Here is a 20,464-nt window from a genome sequence, read left to right on the forward strand (position 1 = left end):
CTCATAGAGACTTATCCAAAGCGACTTGCAGCTGTAATTGCCGCAAAAGGTGGCTCAACAAAGTACTGACTTTAGGGGGTGAATAGTTATGCACGCTGAAGTTTTCTGTTATGTTGTCCTAAATGATGTTTGATTCACAATATAAAAAAAAAAAAAACACAACTTCACAGTTGTAGGCATGTTCTGTGAATGAAATGATGCACACCTTCAAACAATCCATTTTAATTCCAGGTTGTGAGGCAACAAAACATGAAAAATGCAAAAGGGGTGCATACTTTTGTAAGGCACTGTAGGCAGTAAATCAAGCAGTAGGAGCAAAATCTTCACTCACCACTTTTATACTGGACTGCTGGGGATGGAGGGGTGTCTTACCCTACTCCCAGCATCTGTATAATGGTGCAAAGCAGATCCCCTCATAGGTAGAGAACCCATTCACAGACTGGTTTAACCAATTCCCTGGTGGCCTAGTGTCTGCGCATGTGTCACCGCCAGCTACCACTACTTCACAGCCCCCTCCCGCTTAGATTAAAGTTATGTCCGGTGATCAGTGTTCCGGTGAGGTCCTCTGGGGCTTCGCTCAGCTGGTCTCCCGGTTCCTGCACTCTGAGCCCGGTCAGCTGTTCTATGCAGCAGCTGCGGCCAGAACCCCAGAGGACATCACCGAAGCACCGGTCGAGGAACCGGGGGAAATTAAGCTGGAATTAATTAAACAATAATACTATATTATAACCCCTTTTCCAATTTTAGGTTTCGATTTTTGACTTTAATAGGTTTCACCATGATTTATCATTCATAGAAAGATTCAATCAACTTTGGTTTGGTAAAATAACCCACAAATCATCGTTTACACTGCAAGCACAACATAACAGGAGTATGCAGGAAAGTGAATGCTTGAATTATCATCAATTCTGACATATAAATATAGGTATAATTTGTGTTCCATACATTTAGCCCATATATATATATATATGCGCAGTCATTCAGTGTAGGCACATCAATCATCTGCAAACATGCTCAACCTGACGTTCTCGTCAGGTTGTCCAGCATGTTTGCCCGATGATAGATGTCTAAACGACCAGCGGGAGCGCGCATCGCTGGTTGCTTTAGACATTTTTCAAACAATCTGCAAATGATTTTCGAACGATAATGTTATCGTTCAATCGCTCATTTTAATCGTCTAGTGAATAGGCACCTTAACTATCTGTATAGTAGATAAATAGATCCGTAACTAAAAGTGCGTACACACTGGGCGATCAGGAAAGACAGTACGATTAGGACATCGTAATCGTACCGTCGTTCCTGATCACCTGTACTTCTCATCTGCAAGTTCAAAAATCCCTCTCCCATCAATGCAGCACCTCCACGTACCCAGAGTAGTAGAGCCTGAACGGGCCCGGGTAATAATGGGGGACATGGCCTAAGTAAACATTGCCACGCCCCCTGCAAAAAATAAAATTTTATTTAAGTATTATCTGCAGTGTCTCGTGCTCAACAGGGTGGGTAACCATTTTGCCCCACAGCCAGGGTCAGATCCAGGGGGGCACGATCAGTGCGATCGCTCTCCTCCCTCTTATCTGGTGCATGCAGAGGAGACTGCTGCCATCTCTTTCAACTCACTGAAGCCCAGCGCTGCTGCAACTGACAGGAGGGAGGGGGTCCAAACCCCTGCTGGGCCCCTTCATCAAGCACAGGCCCGAGAGAACCATACCAGCTCTCCCCCTGCACAAACCTGTCCCACATCATTTACACCTCCACATTACCTGTCCCACATCATTTACACCTCCACATTACCTGTCCCACATCATTTACACCTCCACATTACCTGTCTCACATCATTTACACCTCCACAATACCTGTCCCACATCATTTACACCTCCACATTACCTGTCCCACATCATTGAACTCTTTATTGAGCCATTTAGAGAAATTCACCCAAAAACTGACAGGTCTTTATTGGACAAAATATGCTATTTAGACCCCTCCAAGCACATGATTATTCATTGGGAGTGGTGCACCTGAGGTTCTGCACTGTGTCCCAACATTTTTACCTTAAAATATTTTCCCTACCTTATTACCTGATCAGGGGTGTGCACAAAAAAAAACTGAATCCTCTTAAAAAGCAATGGAGAGTTTGGAATTGGATTAACCCCAAAGTGGTAGTAAATTCCTGCTCACAAGCTTACACGCTAGAGGGAGAGAGGAATTTGATGCAAGGATAAAGTGTTATACAGGATGAGCCACTTAAAACCAACCTGCCTCAAGCCTGTAGCACAACTGTTGATTTCTAGTGCAGTCTCTCATGGTATGTGTCTTCATGGTCTGAACCAAGCATTTAATATTATGAAAATAAAAGAGCTACAGTCATTTTTTTTCTTTACCGCATTAATGGTACCATACATTTTGCCGCAAAGCCATGCTTGAGGCGGGCTGGTTGTATATTACAAATTAGTCCAGTCAGCTTGGAAAGATACAAGGCTCTTGATGGGCTATATGGCCCGGTGACAGAGGGTTGTGCGAGTGTAGAATGAGAACATATAGTTTTGTGTGAACTGTGTAGAGAGGAGGTGATTGGGTAGAATTGCTTATGGAGGTTATGTGGCTGATTTGGGAAATGGACAACCCTTTATGAAGAGACATCAGGATTCAATACAAGACTATCACACAGTTCAGCTTACCCATTATTCTGCTGAAAGAGGCAGGGTTTGCCCTATACATAAAGGGCTATCTCTGACATTCACTTCCCTATACCATATTGCTTCCCTATTCAAGGCATGGGGAAGCCTATTTAACAAGCATTGTAGCAAAACTTTGCTTGTTCTTTTATCCTGAGATGATGGTAATAGAAGAAAATTATAGTAAAAAAAAAAAAAAAAAAACTTTAGTATTAATAAAACATTTTTTTAATGGTGTATAAATTGTTAATATTTTATTCAACTTATCGTGATAGCCAGACAATATATGTGAAAATCCCTTGAGAAATGGAAAATTAACCCTTACTATTCTGGGCCAGTATTGCCCAGGCAGCTGGGTAATTATAAAATAGAGGGATAACAGCTTATTGCTGCTCTAATCGGCAATAAAAATTCACCATTTTTGGCACTCATTTTAAATAGGCCCCAAAGAGAGAAAGATAAAGAGAAAAAGTGATCAAAAGAAAGATAAAGAGAAAAACAGATGTGATATTTGGGCATTGAGAAGATAAATGAAATAGATATATTTAAATCTCACAAAGTTCTGACTATTCAGGAGATGAAGCAATTAGTCCCATGTACCATATGCACACGTGCATCGTTAGCAAAAACAGAAACATGATGAAGCCCTTTCTGACTGAGAAAGGGTTTGAGAAAGGCTTGTTCCAGGAGTGTTTGGAATGTACAGTGAAAATAGGTCTGCAGCAAACCAGTGGCATGTTTTTTCTCTGTAGCCAGCCCCCAAAAGTCTATCCTTGTTCCCTCTACCTCCCCTATGAGATCCTTATTAAGGCCACAGAGGAAGTATGATGGTTGGGAGGTGTTCCTCAGAAAGTCAAACCAGCTGTCTGATTAAAAGCCTGGGTGGATGTCTGCAAACATTCACTGAGTGTACACAGGGAGCAGACCCCATTCACTAAAACACATGAAACAAGCAGGTGATCTAGACAAGAGGGCAGCACTTACACATATACTCAGTTCACAGCCTAGGACTAAAAGTGTTTGCCAGAAAGTGTATACAGTATAACTAGTGCTCCAGATTTGCCAGCTCCAGACTGGCTCCTTTAGAATATCTCCAGGCACCAAACTCTCATATCCATAATACTGAGTGGACTCCTCAGCATTACTGACCTTATAAAAATCTCAATAATGGTAATTGAAATCAGCTTTGTTTTGTGCCCAATGTACATTGCAGTTTGTAGCCAGTTAGGTTTAAAATGACCCAATTGTTCGTACATTGCTCTCTTATTTGCAAAGATGTAAAACTCCATATAAGAAATCTAAATTCATAGTTCAGGGCAAATGTATCTAGTGATCACTAAATGAATGAGCTCAGTACTTGGCATGCAGCAAAACATTTTTTTTCCATTGACAATTTCAAAGTGACCATCTGTTGATGTTTTTTTTTTTTTTAGCTTAATGTCAAACTCTTGACGATGACCTTAATACTCCTCAGTAGAGAGAAAACAATGTCACAATAAAACATACCTACCCTGAAGATGGTAGGCTACTAAATGGCTACATGCCAATAGTGTTTACTTTCCTAGACAGACCCTGTTTCAAGGTGGGTAGAAGGGGTGTAGGCTGTAGGAAAAATAATTATTGCCCCACCGGAAATGGGCTTGGTCTAATTTGTAGCCAGGTATGTAAGCGCTACTGAAGGTAATTTACATGAATAAATAATATAATAAATAGGAATAAAAGCACAATAAGAAGAATGTAGGATATTGGTCTACTTCCTGAAGCACTGCCAGCCGTCCGTTGCTTAGACAAAGTGACTTCACTCTGTGACATCAGCTGTGTGGGCTGAACGTGACATCATCTGCCTGGCGAGCACAAGGTACATATTACATTCTTACTGACATACAATAGGCAAGTTTGACTACATGACATCCAATACTGATGGCAACATATTAACATGAGTGAGCAAATGCAGTTACCAATATATTTGATGGCACAAACAATGGGCTTCTACCATGAGTTCTGTAGAATGCAGGTTTAAAAGGAACTTAATGGAAGAAAAGAGAAAAGGCTCATTTGCTTTTCTTTAGCATGTATGGTTACAGAGACTACACAAAGTTCATACAAGGTAATTATTTCTAACTCGTCCAGTAGTGTTGGCAAGCTGGTTTTTCCTATATAGAAAGCTCTTGCATTCCATCCAGTCACAGTCCGTGTTACATGCAGATATGTGCACCGGAAAGCAATAAAGTAATAGTTTTATAAGCATGATACTTGCATGAAAACCACAAACTTATTACACTTACTTTTACAAGTTTAAAGGATATTCTACAAAAAATTTAAAACTCAGTTGGTGGGTGGGGGTTCATTCCAGCGCTGTGTTGGGCTGCTCACATCACCATACATTTTATGGTAACCAAACATTGCTAATTTTCCTGCACAACTCTATGTGGTGCATAGGAAAATAAGCAATGTTACGTACTGCCGATTGCCCTCATCCGACCATTCATTGGCGCCGCCATCACTCAGAGTTGAATTAAACACAGTAAAGCCAACTTTCATGGGATTACTTACCTGGGGGTCTTGCATTCAGGATATTCAGTGCGTCCCCTGGCATCGTGTACATGCCTGTCCCTGCTCTGCTTACTCCTGCACAGAAGCAGATGCACCCACTCTCTGCAAAAAATGCACCAACTCCCACAGAAATGTACTTATCCAAACAGAAAAAATAGAAAATATTTACTATCCTACACACAACACAGAGGACAATTATAAAGTTAAGATTACAGTCTCCCTTTGAAGGTTAAGTAGATTATACCCTTTTCACACCTAGGGGGTCTATTTACTAAGCTTTGCCTTATCACCGTTCACTTTATCTCCCAACACAGCTTAGTAAATAGACCCCCTAGTGTTCACGCTAGGCTGTTTTAGCAGGGCGCCGTGCCCTGCCCGATTTTAAAAGGGCAAAATGTGCCCTGCCCTTTTAGTGGCGCCCCGCTAAAACAGCCTGCCCTGGGACTTATCCAACTGCAATGTCCCGCAGGTGGAAAAAGTTGCAGCGACCGATCACCGCTGGTCTTTCCCTAAGCTCTCCCCTCACTGCATCTATGCATCTATTCACTGTGAGGGGAGAGCTTGGGGGAAGCCCAGCACCTACATAAGTGCTGGGCATATCCCCAAGTATGACAAATTGGGGCGAGTCACAAGAACACGCCCCTCTCCGGTCTGCCATGCCTCCTTTTTGGAAGTGTGCGCTGAAAATACTCGCAGAAGATGCCCTGCTGCCACTCTACGCCCTGCCCTACCCGCATTCTAGCGGGAACACTACACACCGCGTTGTCGGGACGCACCAGGGATTTTGTACACAGGTCCATCCTGGCTGCAACCCCTTTCAGACTGGCGGCCCAACCCGGCTTATTGCTGCGTCGATGACATCACCGCCATCATGTGCCAAGCCGGCGCTTGGAGTTGAGATCATCTCCAAGCGCCGGCTCTTCCTATGCTTTGCACGGGTCCCATCGACCCGGATTATACGTTCACACTGCACCTCGAGCATGATTGAAACAGTGTTCAACCCTGCACGTTACCCGGGGTGAAATGCCGGGTCACTCAACCCGGGTTATTTCAACTGGGCCCTTTTACACTAAGCAATATCTCTGGTCGCTGCACGTTCACGTGAAATAACCCGGGTTATTGCTGGCAGTGTGAAAGGGGTACTACTCAGCTCAGAGACCATTATTGTGATATGTAGCAAAAGTAGCTATGCACACCTATGAAAGAAGAATGTGCAACAAACAAGCTTTGGTTCCCATTATACCACATACTAAGCTGTAAGAGGTACTTTAGTGTATGTATCACACTGTGGCCTCCTTTTATATATAAGACAGAGGCCTATAGAAGATAGTGACTATCAAACACTTCAGTATTTAGCAAAGAAACAATAGCTGTGAATATTTGTAGCAAGCTAACCACAGGAGACATACCATTGGATTTCACCGTGATATCCCAATTTCACAGTTTACAGGCAGTTCAGAGGCTTAATAGTTGCAAAGCTCAAGCCTATTCGATAACAAAGAGAAACTCCTTATTAAAAGTTCCTTTATTAATTCATACACAAAACTAGTAGAGACTGAAACCAGATTTGGCTGCAACACTCGAAACTTACAGTTATGGAACACCCTACGCTTGTAATTGGTCATAATCAGGGACAGCAATAAAATGTATAGAATTAATAAGAAAAACTACTATACATAACAGTTACTGTGCACATTGCACTAATTAATAATTATTTACAAAAAATATGATAAAACCATCATATATACTACACTAACCACATGCTTTAGTAAATCAACTGAAGCTATAAGCGAATTAATATATGTATAGGCAGGCTAATCACCAAATGTCTGTGGAGATTACAGGTATAGTCACAGGCCCCTAAAACATGAATAGGAAGAAGGAGCTCATGTTTCACTTAATACTATAGCATGACGGGGGCAGGAGTGCCCCTTGCATGGTGCATTCATAGCTAATGGAAGTCAACCATCTGTCCGTTGGATGGCAGATGGTATCACCTCACAACAATAAATAGATTTCTACTTAATGTGTTCACAGCATATGACATTGAGCACGTTACCTATCTGATTGAAGAATACCTCGTAATTATGGAAAAACAGAATTCAGTAGAATGCTTGTAGTATAATCCCAGATTAGGCAGAGGGTTACAGGTATGTATGCGTAATGCATGTATTAGGAGAAGATTACAAACACTGTAGTTGTTGCGGATACCAGCGTATGGAGAACGAATGATAAAGTCGTTTAATGATAGTTGTCCATATTTATAGAGATCGCGGATTGCAAGCAACTCTGCTTTCTTTGCTAGTCATCTGCAGCCTATCCAGAGACCTGATGACTATAACGCAATTACATTTTCAGAGATCTAGGTATATAGGTCTATTACCTGAAAATTAGGAACAATCCAGAATAAAATATTTAATTGGACTCTCTAGATCCTGAATATCTAATAGCCATACATCTACGGACCCAGATTCCCTGTTCTGATGATCAAAAATGCTGATCCACGGACATCGATGATCGGCGATCCATTAGCGGATCGGGGAAAAACTGCATGATCAAAATACCAAACTCGACGATTCCCAATAATCTTTTGGGTCGGGCTCGGTGAATACATAACAGTTGTATTGGCCCATTACGTTTATTAAATCCCCAAAAAACCTGAAATGTAATACTGCTGACACCATAATGTTTCCAAGTTCCATAAAAAGCAGCTACATGCATTGGAACATTAAAACCCTGTTATATCTGGAGAACGGCGCTAGTGGGTTTCCTCTGCCACCTTACAAATGGGATAGTTTCCCCTGGCCACTAGGGGAAGCCACGAGAAGGGACACAAACCACTAGAGTAACCAATACATTAATATCAACATTCTCTTTCTTGTACTAACAATTTTAACACCAATGAATAATAAAAGCAATAATATTTTTTTATAAAGTGGAAATTTTCCCTGAAGTGAATTAATTCACTACTATTACAATGGGTGAGACATTTCCAATGTGTACATGTCTATTAGAAAAGTGCATGGTAAGATAAAATGTATATGCCCCTGATATCTTTATTTAAGGAGAGAGTTAATTTTACGAGAAAATATACAGTAATAACTTGTCACTTACTGGAACATAAAAATTATATTAATAGCTGCTTCATATAATAAAACTGGGCTGGCTAACCCAGTTCTAAAGGAGCCCTAGCAGTTCACATTTTCCAGACCACCTAGCTGGTACACAGGTGTATTCCTTGCAATCACACTACAAAAGATGTGGCACATGCATTCCTGACACACAATAAGATCTATAGGTGGTCTGAAAAACAAAAACGAGAGGTGACGGGTTTAGCCACCCCGAGATATAACATAACACTCTGCTAGGGAATCTAGGAAGTACGTATATTATGTCATGATGTAGGCAGCATTTATAATGCCATGAAATAAGTGCTGCCCCTGTCATAAATCATTATATACCCATAAAATAATATATAATATAGTGTTCATATAGTGTTCATTCTAGCGGAATACATACGATTTACCTAATCCCAACACAGGAGGAAATCCCGATTGTCCTTCAGGTAAGTAAAACTAATCTAATTCTCCCCCCTAACCCTAACTTCCCCCACCAAATGCCTAACCCTAACCCCCCCCCCATACCCACCGCCAAAACCTAAGTCCACCGGGGGGATGCCTAACCCCAACACCCCCCCCCCCTTTCCCTAGTCTAACCCTAACCTCCCCAGGGGTTGCCTAACCCTAAGTGTTCCCCCCCACAGGAGCCTCTTACCTAACCCCCCCCCCGCGCGCGGCTGTCCACGTCTGGCTTACCTTCGATCGGTTAGCCGTGTGTCGGGCTCCCGGCGTAGGTCTACTGACCGGTGTCGGGATTTCGATGCCGGTCATTAGACACTTGCCGGGATTAAACAGTCAGGATGCCGACGGTCGGCATTTAGAACATCGGCATCCCGACTGCATCCAAATTCTAGCACCCTGCACATGTCACAACCCGTGCAGTTCCTCTTTTCTGCCTGGGGTGTCGCTCTCTGCTCTCATCCCCAACTGCACAGTTTTACTATAATCATACATTATTAGGGCTCCTCTATTATATTCAGAAAATTATTTTGCTCTCATAACATTGTTTTTGCTCCCTTAATCACTAAATAATGACTGTCCTCATAATTAATAAGTGAACTAGTGTGACACCACTAGTTTTCTGGATGGCTAAACAGCTCAATCATCATGCGTATCAGCAATCTCAATTCTCAAAACCACAGTGTTTTTCTGATAGTTTGTCATACCGCAGCTTGATAAATGTCACGGTTTGTATTCGGACATCATATAATAAATTGGGAAGGCGATTACTAGTGTGTAAAACAGCAATTTAATTTTCTAATGGTTATTGAATCTGGTGGTGTTAATTCAAACTCTTGTAAGTTCCATTATCTAATAGGAAACGATTAGTAAAAGTAATGCTTCGGTTTGCTAAGTGATATGTATTACACATTAGTGTACAGCTTTATCTTCTGATGAAAACTATGTGTATAGGCATTACCAGCACTGTGGATCTCTCTTTTGTTATCTGTTCCAGACTGGGTAAGCCAAGAAGTTAAATCAGTGTAGGCGCTGCCCATCAATTAACAGACAAACAAAATCATAATTACAAAACAAAATGAGAATTGTGTCCAGCAGTCCCCATATTAATACAATGTAAGAGGCATATGTTTTGATGACTATGTATTAAGACAAACTTGCAAATGTATGTTTCAGATTCCATGTATGAAAGTGAAACAAGGATATGCAATCTGGTGTATTAGGACATATGTAGCAGGGTAAGGGAAATGTGATCTGGTGTATTGGACATATGTACAGGGCCGCAACTAGGGGGGGGCTAGAAGTGCACGTGCACCGGGAGGGAATTGCGGGGGGGTGAAAATGCAGACTCTGCCATCTGAAAATGGCCGCCGAAGAGGAGACTAATGCTAGAGATCCTTACTGGACCTCTAGCGTCTGTCTCTTCCTTGGCGGCGGCCATTTTTGGATGGCCGTTTTCAGCAGATTCCATGCGGACTAGCTGTCCGCATGGACTCTGCTGAAAACGGCCATCAAAAAATGGCCGCCGCCAAGGAAGAGACAGATGCTAGAGGTCCTACTGGACCTCTAGTGTCTGTTAGCAGAGCGCAATGCACACAGCTTTCCCGGAAGTGCCGGGAACGCTGGCGCTGCAGGGAGAGGATGCTGAGAGCTGCATCTTCTCCCTTCAAACCCCCCTGGCAACGAGTATGGAACCAGGGACGTCTGAGTAATGCACTGCCTTATGGAGGAGCAAGGACAAAATCCAGGTACGGGAAGGAAGGGGGGCGCAAAATTGCTGCCTTGCACCGGGTGAGAGATATCCTAGTTTCGGCCCTGATATGTAGCAGGGTAAGGGAAATGTGATCTGATGTGTTAGGACACAATGGGGTCAATTCAATTAGTTTCAAGTTTGTGAAGATGCACTAGCAGCATAAAACTTGTGTCCATCACGATGGACGCAATGCACGCACATGAGAATTGCAAGATTTAATTAGAAATGGCGATTCGCGGGCATTGTGGCGATGTCACGTGACTTTTCTCCAAAAAGCAATCTGGGAGAAGTGCATCAAAAAGTTCTAAAATCATCCTGATCCCCAAAAATGTGACAACTAAGATTCAACAGTTTTAAACTTTTTATTTTTTAAGAACATGTAATACTTTGCTGATGGCCACGTATTACATGTTCTTAAAAAATAAAAAGTTTAAAACGGTTGAATTTAAAAAATTTTATTATTGATGGAAAAATGACAGTCAGCAAGTGTTTTTCAGCAAATTAAAGTCTTTCCAGTACTTTGGGATACATTAAACTACGTTTAGTGTAATTTTTCTGTGTTCATAGTCAAATTTAAATCCCATCTACAAGTTTAAAAACACATTTCCCATCAATACAAAACCTCAACATGCATGTCCTACATCATTTAGCCCATATTGAGCTTCTCAAAGAAAATTACCTGAACAAAATGATATGTTATTTGCTAAATTATACTATTTAAACCACTCCAAGTGCACGATTATTCATTGGGGAGGGAATATCAGAGGTTTTGTACTTCCGACATTTTTATCTTTTATCTTGAAATAAATATTTTCTCTACCTTTTCACTTGCTCATGAAGGTGCGCACAAAATATTGCAAATGTGTCAGGAAAATGAACTGCGAATTTGAAAATTAGTTGCAAATGAAATTTGTGGTGCAAATTTGCAGAGAAAACAGCTCACAGGACCCAATTCGCTCCTAACTGAATTGACCTCAATGACAAGTATATATAATGGGGCAATGGATAGGACACAATGGCATGTATATATAATGGAGTTGGGGAAATCTGATCTGCTGTATTACAACACAATGACGTACATGAAATGGGGTAAGGGGCACGTGCTTTGATGTTCTAGGACAGACTGATATATATGTAACAGTATTCCTGTTTTACAACAAAATCAGAGCTGTGTTGTGATGTCTTTTTGTATTAAGACAAGTTGAGAGATATATATCACTGGGTCCTCTCCAGTAATTGAGGGTAAAAAGGTATATTCGCAGATTTCAATTAGCCGCAGTAAAATCTTTGTTTACTTCGGCTTGACTTAGCGCGCTTATCACGCAGTCATTTCAATTACTGTGTGTGTATGTGCACTCCCACTGAACACACAATCCAATTTGAAAAGGCTTATCCCTGCGTTTGCGCCGTAATATTGGCTGTTAATACCGTGTCTATTTTGGGGAAATAAGCCTGTACCCCAAAAAAGTGCAAATAAATATTGGGTAACAGTATAGTCAGTGGTCAAAAGCAAAATATTTGGGGCTCTTAAAAGGTGTCAAAATGATAGAAAGCAAATGTTTTTCAGCAAATCCATGCACTAGATTAATAGCGACAATTGCTCTGCAGCTAAGTGGGGAGTGTGAGCGATCACGCAGGACCCGTTCTGCACATGCACAAACCCCCAACAAGCGGAGATGTACATAAACCATTGGGTTTGCATACACTTCACGCCCCAAGTCCAAACATTTTTACCATAAAATAGGGATTTTCCCCAACTTTTCACCTGCTCAGGGGCTGCGAAAAAAAGCAATGTTTAAACGGGTTAAATGACGCTGTTATATGAATAGCACAAAAAACAAAAATGCTCCCAGACGTGTTTACCCGTATAAACGAATTCTCCCCATCTTGGTATTAGAATAAGACGAGACAGTTGTTTTGATTCATGTATACAACAGAAAAGATGTGTCCTGGGGCGGGATGCACCAAACGGAAAATGCGGTAAAACCCCTGTTTACCGCATTTTCTGTATGCAGCAATCTCCTGGCCGCTGGGCTGCGATGCGGAGGGTAAAACGAGCTATAGCTGGCGTTACCCTATAGAAGCCTATGGGCTTCTACCGCATTGCGCTGGTATGAGGGATCTGATCGGATCCCTCCCAGCATGCACCGCGGCCGACCCGTCACTGCGCATGCGCAGATGGACTCCCGGGTCATAAACCCGAAAGTCCACTGTGCAGGAGAGATCGCAAAGGACAGTTCTTATCGGAAGAGCTGTCCTTTGCTGTACTGATCGCATATGTTAGTGCATATGCGATCTGTACAATGGCGATGTCCGGTGGTAAGTATTACTGCATCCCGCCCCTGATCTCTCTGCATTAGGCCACATGTATTCAGAAATCTCTGTATTAGATGGGACGAATACATACATGTCCTGATGCCATAAGATCAAGATAGAATTTGGTGCATAACAAAACTATGGGAGATAAGCACCTTAATGGTTCTGTAGAAACAGTGTACAACAGGACATTAAAAAAACAAAAAATAAAAAACAGCCAATGGTGAAATTGACACAAAAGGCTCGATCCTATTAGGTCCGAGTGGAGTCCTGTCAGCCGTTCTTATAGCAAACTCACACTGCAAATTACATCTGCAATACAATTCCAAACTCTCATTGATTAGGAAATTTGCCTTTTTTGTCCGAAGCTACCTGAGCAGGAGAAAAGATAGGCAAAAAGGTTTATTCTAAAGGTAAAAATGTCATGACACAGGGCAGAACCTCTGGTACACCCCTCCCAATGAATAAACTTGCACTTAGAGGGGTTTAGCATAATTTGGCCAATAAAGACCTGTCAGTCAGTTTTTGTGTGAATCTCTCTAAAATGCTTAAAAATTGGTTAAATGATGTGGGACAGCCATGTGAAGGTGTTGTATTAATGGGAGAAGGATTTTTGAACTTGCAGATGAGAGTAAAGGTGTTTATTACAACCTTTTACAAATGTGTATAAAAACACTGAAAAACTATTACAAAGACAATTTTCTGTACCCCAAAATGCTGGAAAGACTTTGAGTCCAATTTATCAATGAGGCATAAGCCCTTTAGCACTCGCTAAAGGGGCTGTGTCCTCTTTTCTATATTTAACAGACAATGGTAAACTAAGATTACCACTGTTTGTCGCTGAGTGTGGGATGTACTAAGGGCAGAAAAGTGGTAAAACCCCCGAAAAATGCAGGTTTCACTGCATTTCTCGTATGTACTAAGCACCGGAATGCTTTGATTTGAGGGTGTTACCCAGTAGAAGCCTATGGGCTTCTTTTCAGGATGCCCCCTGAGAGGGATCCATTGTATCCCTCCCTGCGGCCAGCGCATCCTTAGTACATCCAGCCATGTATCTCTTGAATACATGGTCCCCGTTGCCAGCAATGGGGACGTAGCCTTCCAGGTATTGCCGAGTTCCCCACGGCCAGTCTGCAAATGTGCAAACTGGCCGTCGTGCATACTGCAGTAAGCTGCTAGCATTAGAGAGGATGCCACAGACAAGGAGGACTTGGCTGGACCTCGCCGTGGAATTAAGTAATGTTAAAAACCAGAGGCATAATAGTAGGCATCACTGTGATACTACTAGTACTTTCCTTTTGGCCATTTGCAGCCGTCTATATAGTCCTGATATTTCAGTTGTCACTTTTTTGGGGTCCAGCATGGTTTCCCCGCTTTTTCATGCACTACTCCCAGGTCACATTTTGTAGAAAAGTCACACACCCTCGCCCTGAATCTCGCACATATCAAGTGCGCACATTTGTGCGATGTATGCAAGTTTCAAGAAAAAAAGAAACACACCTAATAGGAATGAGCCCACTGTACACACAAGTCAGAAAGCGTGTGTACAGGTCCATTCACTTGCATTATTTTTTGGACTCATTTTTAAAATACATTGAACACCTGTTTGTGATGTGGTTACATGGCCTGTGTGACCTGATGCCTCTGTAGGTAAGTGAGAGTTATTTGTCCTATTACGTTGCAGTAAGAAGAACCCTACCTTATGCCTGTGACGTGCTGCTGGAGATGTGAGCGGTATGTTTGTATTCGGAGAAGTAGCTGATAGAACATTGGCGGCGCTGTGTGTGTGGGACTCCCCGAGGGATCGCTGACTACTCTGCCTAACACGTGGAGACTGGCTGTCACAGGACAAGGGAAGTTCTGAGCGAGGCTCCCAGTGTCAGGCAGATGCAGAGCAGCAAGTCACCGAGGTGTATACAGTCCGTGACGCCTCCCCGGGCGCTAGAGGAGCACGCTGCCGGGCACTAGTTACCTGTCTTGAAGTCCATGCCTTGCCCCTTGTTGCCCTCCATCTCATCCTGCAGAATCACATACAGGATCCCGAATGAGTTCTGGATGCCGAAGATGGAGCCGCTGCACCAGGTGGCCGCCAGCACCACCACCCAGCCGAAACCTCCCTCGGGCGCCCTGCACCGGACTTCTTCTTCACGGTTGCCTTGTTCAGGCACTTCAGCGGGCACCAGCGCCCCTTCCGGGGCTCCCCCGAGCAGGCTGTCCCGCATCCCCTGCTCTTCCCCCGGTGGCAGGTTCTCGTCCTCCTCCGTTTCTTCTTCCATCGCCTGCTGGCTCTCCTCCTTCCCACTGCTCCCTCCCCGCTCTCCTCCCCGCTTTCCTCCCCTGCCCACGCCCCTTGCTTCCCTCCCTGCCCCGGTCTACCTGCTCCGGGAGGTGCTGGGACTCGGTGCCCGCTACACTAACCTTACCTTCACTGTCTATAGGACTCATAAATCATATATAAGCCAGTCTCTTACCTTCCCTATAGTACTCATACTGCAGCTATATGGGAATCCAGAGCATATAATATAACCCAGTCTCTTAACTTCCCTTCACTGCATATATATACTGAGAATATTAGTTATATATAAGTTTTAATAACCCGCTCTTACATTCAATATAGGACATGTACTACAGCTATATTGACAAACAAATCATATATAACCCACTGTTACCTTCCCTAAATGACTCATACAGCGGCTATATGGAAATGCAAATCATATATATCCCACTCTCTTACATTCACTACAGGACTTGTACTGCGGCTGCATGAGAATATAAATCACTTTTATCCCACTATTTATATAAGTTAAAATGCCCATAAATAACTACCAGGAGCCTGACCTTCCTAATTCACAGTAACCATATACTAACTTTCTCTGCTGCAATATTGAACCTATTCCTGCTGCTATTAAACTACAGCAGGTTGAATAAGTTTAGAATAGCAGCTTATTCCTCTTGCTGCTGTAAATTTATTCCTGCTGCTGCTATACCAAAATGCTGCTATACCAAACGTATTCATGCTGCCGCTATACCAAACTAGGGATGGACATCGGAAGCTCTGCATCGTTTCTTTGCCAGGCTTCCGACATCAAATCCAGCAATGTGATGACTACTAGCCATTGCATCTAAACCATCCGAAGGTATAACCATCAATGGTTATGCTGTGCGCAGAAGCAGGGGCGTCTTAAGAAAGGAGTGGGCCCGTGTGCACTACTAATGCTCCCCGGTGGCTGGCAGCTGACTGACGCGGCTGGCCAGCCACTGGAGCATTAGTAGACTCCGGGCACTAGAGTGTGCCCGGAGTCTACAGAGCATGCGCAGAACGCCGGGAAAATGGCGGCCATTTTCCTGCGTTCTGTGCATGTACAGTAAACTCTGGGCACTAGAGACCACGGACAGGTAAGTTTAAAATACTATGGGTGCAGGGTGTGCGGTGCGGGGCCCCCCTGGACCCAGAGGCCCGTGTGCCCCGCACACACTGCACCCATTATAGATACGCCACTGCGCAGAAGCATTCAGACCTTTGCGTAAGCGCACATTATCTAGCTGTAGACACCACTTCTGGGTGTCTGCAGCTGCATAGAAGCTGTCGAATGGGCACCAGGAAGCTGCATCTGATGTCTGGCAACCATCGAATACAAGCAATTTCATTGAAAAAGTACTCCATCCAATTAAAAATATTGATGGTTGCGCACCATCCGCTTCTGATGTCCATACCTATGCCAAAGTTATTTCTACTGGCACTACACTTATTCATGCTGCCACTATACTGAAGCCAGTATTTAATATGACTACTTTCTATACCACAGTATTGAATCATACAACTATTATAATTTTGCTATGTGCCTACCAGCAGTATACTAAATGCTGCGTAATGTATAACTTAGCTTTGCACTAGATCCGGGTTGGGGAACCTTTTTTCTGCGGAGAGCCATTTTGATATAACTTGATTTGAGGGCTCGGTGCAGGCCACGCCCCTTCCGTGTGATGACACACTGGGGCGGGGCCACATTCGCCGGTGATTACAGAAATGCCCAGAGCATCCTGAGGATGCTCCGGTGAGCTGTAAGGGCAGTGGTGTCACTGTCTAAAGCATCCTAAGGACACTCCAGGTGTCACTGCTGGATAGATTCTGGCTGCAGGGTGCCATTCTCAGCACCCTGCTAGCCAGATGAGGCTAGCAGAAAAAAGCTCAGAGGGCCAGACCAAATGATTCCGCGGGCCTTATACGGCCCCCGGGCCTGAGGTTCCCATTCCCTACACTAGACACTATGGGTTTCATGCTGAGTTAGACGGAATTTGCATCATAATTGCAAGCGCATAATGTACTCCGGAAACAGGTGCATTATACTTAGCTTGCAGAGTTGGCTGTATACACGCGCTGCACCCAGATTGGAAGTGGTAGTCTATACACCTGCTTTACTCTTGAAGACAACAGTAGTATATGTACCAGGAGGCCTGTTTCACAATATTAGTAGTACATGCTGAGAATACAGAACACAGTTCATATACAATAAAGTACATGTTCTAATAGTATTATTAGTAACTAATAAAGTCATATTCATTATGTCAAAGGAAATTAGATTAAGACACCAAGGTAAAATTAAAGTTTGCTAAATTGAAACAATTACATACATCTCCCCTTTTAAAAGGTGAAACGAGAATATGAGACTCTAACGTTTTAGTCGGCGTGGCTATGGATGCGTAACAATATTTATGCACATGTGCATTAAAAAAGGGCTCAATTTGCAGGTAAAAAAGCTGCAAATTGCATCTGTGTCCAACTGTACATATAGCCCCTGTATACTCATCATACCATTAACCTAAACTTACACAATACAGTATAGGACTCACTTTACCATCACACTGTACCCTAACATATTATGTACAGATAATTATCACTAAACTGGGCATACATCTATACTGAGTTGTACATTCACTCCGTACGTTTGGGAAACCTTCACATTATGCTGTAAACTCAAATTCCTTAAATACATATTGTGGTGACTTGTAATATATGGTGCTTGATTTTTTTGTTGTTGTGTTCTTGTAAAGAAACAAGCATATATTTTCATTGTTTCTAAGCTATGTATTTGTGTTCTGGAGATGTCAGCTGGCAAAAACAAACTTGGCATTTCCAACTATGGTGCTTTTATTTTGTCTTTGTTACATTTAAACTGAGCCTAGGCTTTCTTGTTTCCCTTTTAATCTATACAGCAACATAATATTGCATTGCACCCTCACTCTGGCTGGCACTCAGTACTGTTAAAAATGCATTGCACCCACACACTGAGCTGGGGATGCTTGGTATAGTACATAGTACTATACCAAGCTTCCCCAGTGCACTGCACCCACTCACAAATGGGCATTCATTATTTTACCCATTACTACCCAGCATACAAAGTTTTTTTTTTAAAAAGTACACTTGCACCTTGTGACTTGAAGAATTAAAAATATATAAAACATATACTGCATGTTCCTGTGAGTGCATTTGTTGCCTAGCAAACGTCACTTAATCCCCAAAACACTAATCCGTACCATCCGTTCTTCATCATCTCTTGCAAGACAAGTGTGTGCTTTTTTTGTTTACTCTTCCTAGAAATTCAGAGCAGCAATTACATGTGGAACACAGCTACCATCTATATCTCCGTCTCATGTTATTGAACCCTGCAACCCACTCTACAAAGATTTGTGCATCTAGGTCTGCTAATGGCACACAAAATAAATGTATGTGTTGTTTTGTACCCTGACGCAGCTGTTAAAGTGGACTTTACCATGTCAACAAAGATGCATAATAATCCTGTCCATGCCTATGTTTTGCATAGATGTATAGATTATACACATAATGTGTGTGTTTTGTATAAACATATCAATCCATGCACGAGAGCACTGTCTGCACATGCAGCTCAGACCCAGACAGAACACGTGTGAGACTGGGCGGTGCACTGAGTATCAGCAATGAGAAGGCAATGTAATACACTGGCACTGTCTGTACAGTGTGCACACATTATACAATAACAAGATTTGATTATGTGGTGCAGACAACCCAGATATCCATCAATTCAGACAAACGTTTACATTTCGTTCCTGCTTTTTTATATACTGATTAAAGTGTATTGCCACGAGTTATATGTACTGGATGAATATATTATCAATTGTTATATGTACATTGTAACAGTGCTTATAAATATCCTGCTAACCCAAAGTGAACCTTTGTGATCATATTCACATGGGTATATTAGTCATACATCACTGCAGTGTTTGGACAGACTGTACATCTGCATGGAAGTGTGTGAATCTGGAGCAAATATTTTATATTGTCTAATGTTTTTAATTTGTTGTTTATTTTCACACACGCACATGACTGATCCTGTGTTTGTTACAGTAATGACAACAGTCTGTTTGCTATTCTAGTTCAGTTTATATAAACTGTTTTGAAAGCTTTTTTTATTTCATTATTTTTTCCACCCAGTGCAGTAGTTTTTTCATGTAAATCATTCAGCCATGGCCACTGAATGACCTCCATTTATGTGCCATACTACCACACTGCTTCCTGCAACCCAATATCTTTGTATCTGATGGGAGTTACTCCTGGAGTCAACTCTTGCAGTGACTGCAGAAGAAAGCGCACACTGGGCCTGATTCAGGTTTGGGAATAGAGTAAGATAGAGCAAGTAACTGTGTACCTGGACAAACCATGTTGCAATGCAAGGGGTGCAAACTGCAAATACATAAAAAATTTTGCATGTAGGGTAAATACTGGCTGCTTTTGCATGTAGCCCACAAATGCTGGACAGCTCTATTTTTACGCTGCAATTTAGGTTTCAGTTTAGACACACCCCTCCCAAATCTAAATCTCTGCACATTTTATAACTGGCCCACCTGCAGTGCTGCATGTGTCACGGCTCGAGGTATTGGAAGGGGTGAACCCAAACTGGGTTGTGGTACATAGACACCAGGACCAGGAGAGAGTTGGAATTTAGATGGTTTAATATAATTCCTTTGCATACAGTTAAATGAGAACTAATGAGAGATGGTAAATATAGTCCTTAGTGCAGGGATGCACAACTGTAGACATTGCAAAACAAAAGGTAAAAAGTCTCTGAGGTTCAAGGGGTACTGCAGAGAAGAACTGTAAGGTTGAATGCTGTAGAACTTGAAGATACGTTGAATACTGGAGGGTAATTGAATATGACTCCTGGATGGAGTATGCAGGAATGGGAAATTAACTTGAGTCAGACTCCGGTATGGAGTATACTGGATTGGGTGAAGCACTTAGAATAGGACTCCGGGATGGAGTGTGCTGGATTGGGTGAAGCACTTTGAATAGGACTCCGGGATGGAGTGTGCTGGATTGGGTGAAGCACTTTGAATAGGACTCCGGGATGGAGTGTGCTGGATTGGGAGAGTACACAGGAACTAGGAACAAACAAACTGGAGCCTGAACAGCGGAGCACAGGAACATAGATCTTGCTGTGGCAAGGAGCACTATTGTACTGGCAATGAGACAGGGTCAGGGAAGGGCTTTTATATCCCTAGTCGGATGGTACTGACTGGATGGGTCTGGACCACCTGACTTGATCCAAGATGGCCGC

At 42.7% G+C, this 20,464-nt stretch overlaps 1 protein-coding gene across 1 annotated transcript in view; it reads right to left on the reverse strand.

The window, feature by feature from the left end:
- The window catches only part of SLC16A2 (solute carrier family 16 member 2), a 241,760-nt gene extending 226,582 nt beyond the window's left edge, over nucleotides 1-15,178 (reverse strand). The window contains exon 1 of the mRNA XM_088445568.1: nucleotides 14,845-15,178. Coding sequence (XP_088301694.1) covers nucleotides 14,845-15,148 — 304 coding nt within the window. The 5' untranslated portion in view covers nucleotides 15,149-15,178. The remainder of the gene's footprint in view (nucleotides 1-14,844) is intronic.
- Nucleotides 15,179-20,464: the final 5,286 nt, after the last annotated feature.

Source organism: Taudactylus pleione, unplaced genomic scaffold (genome assembly GCF_031769625.1).
Source record: "Taudactylus pleione unplaced genomic scaffold, aTauple2 ptg000381l, whole genome shotgun sequence".
Classification (NCBI taxonomy): Eukaryota; Metazoa; Chordata; class Amphibia; order Anura; family Myobatrachidae; genus Taudactylus; species Taudactylus pleione.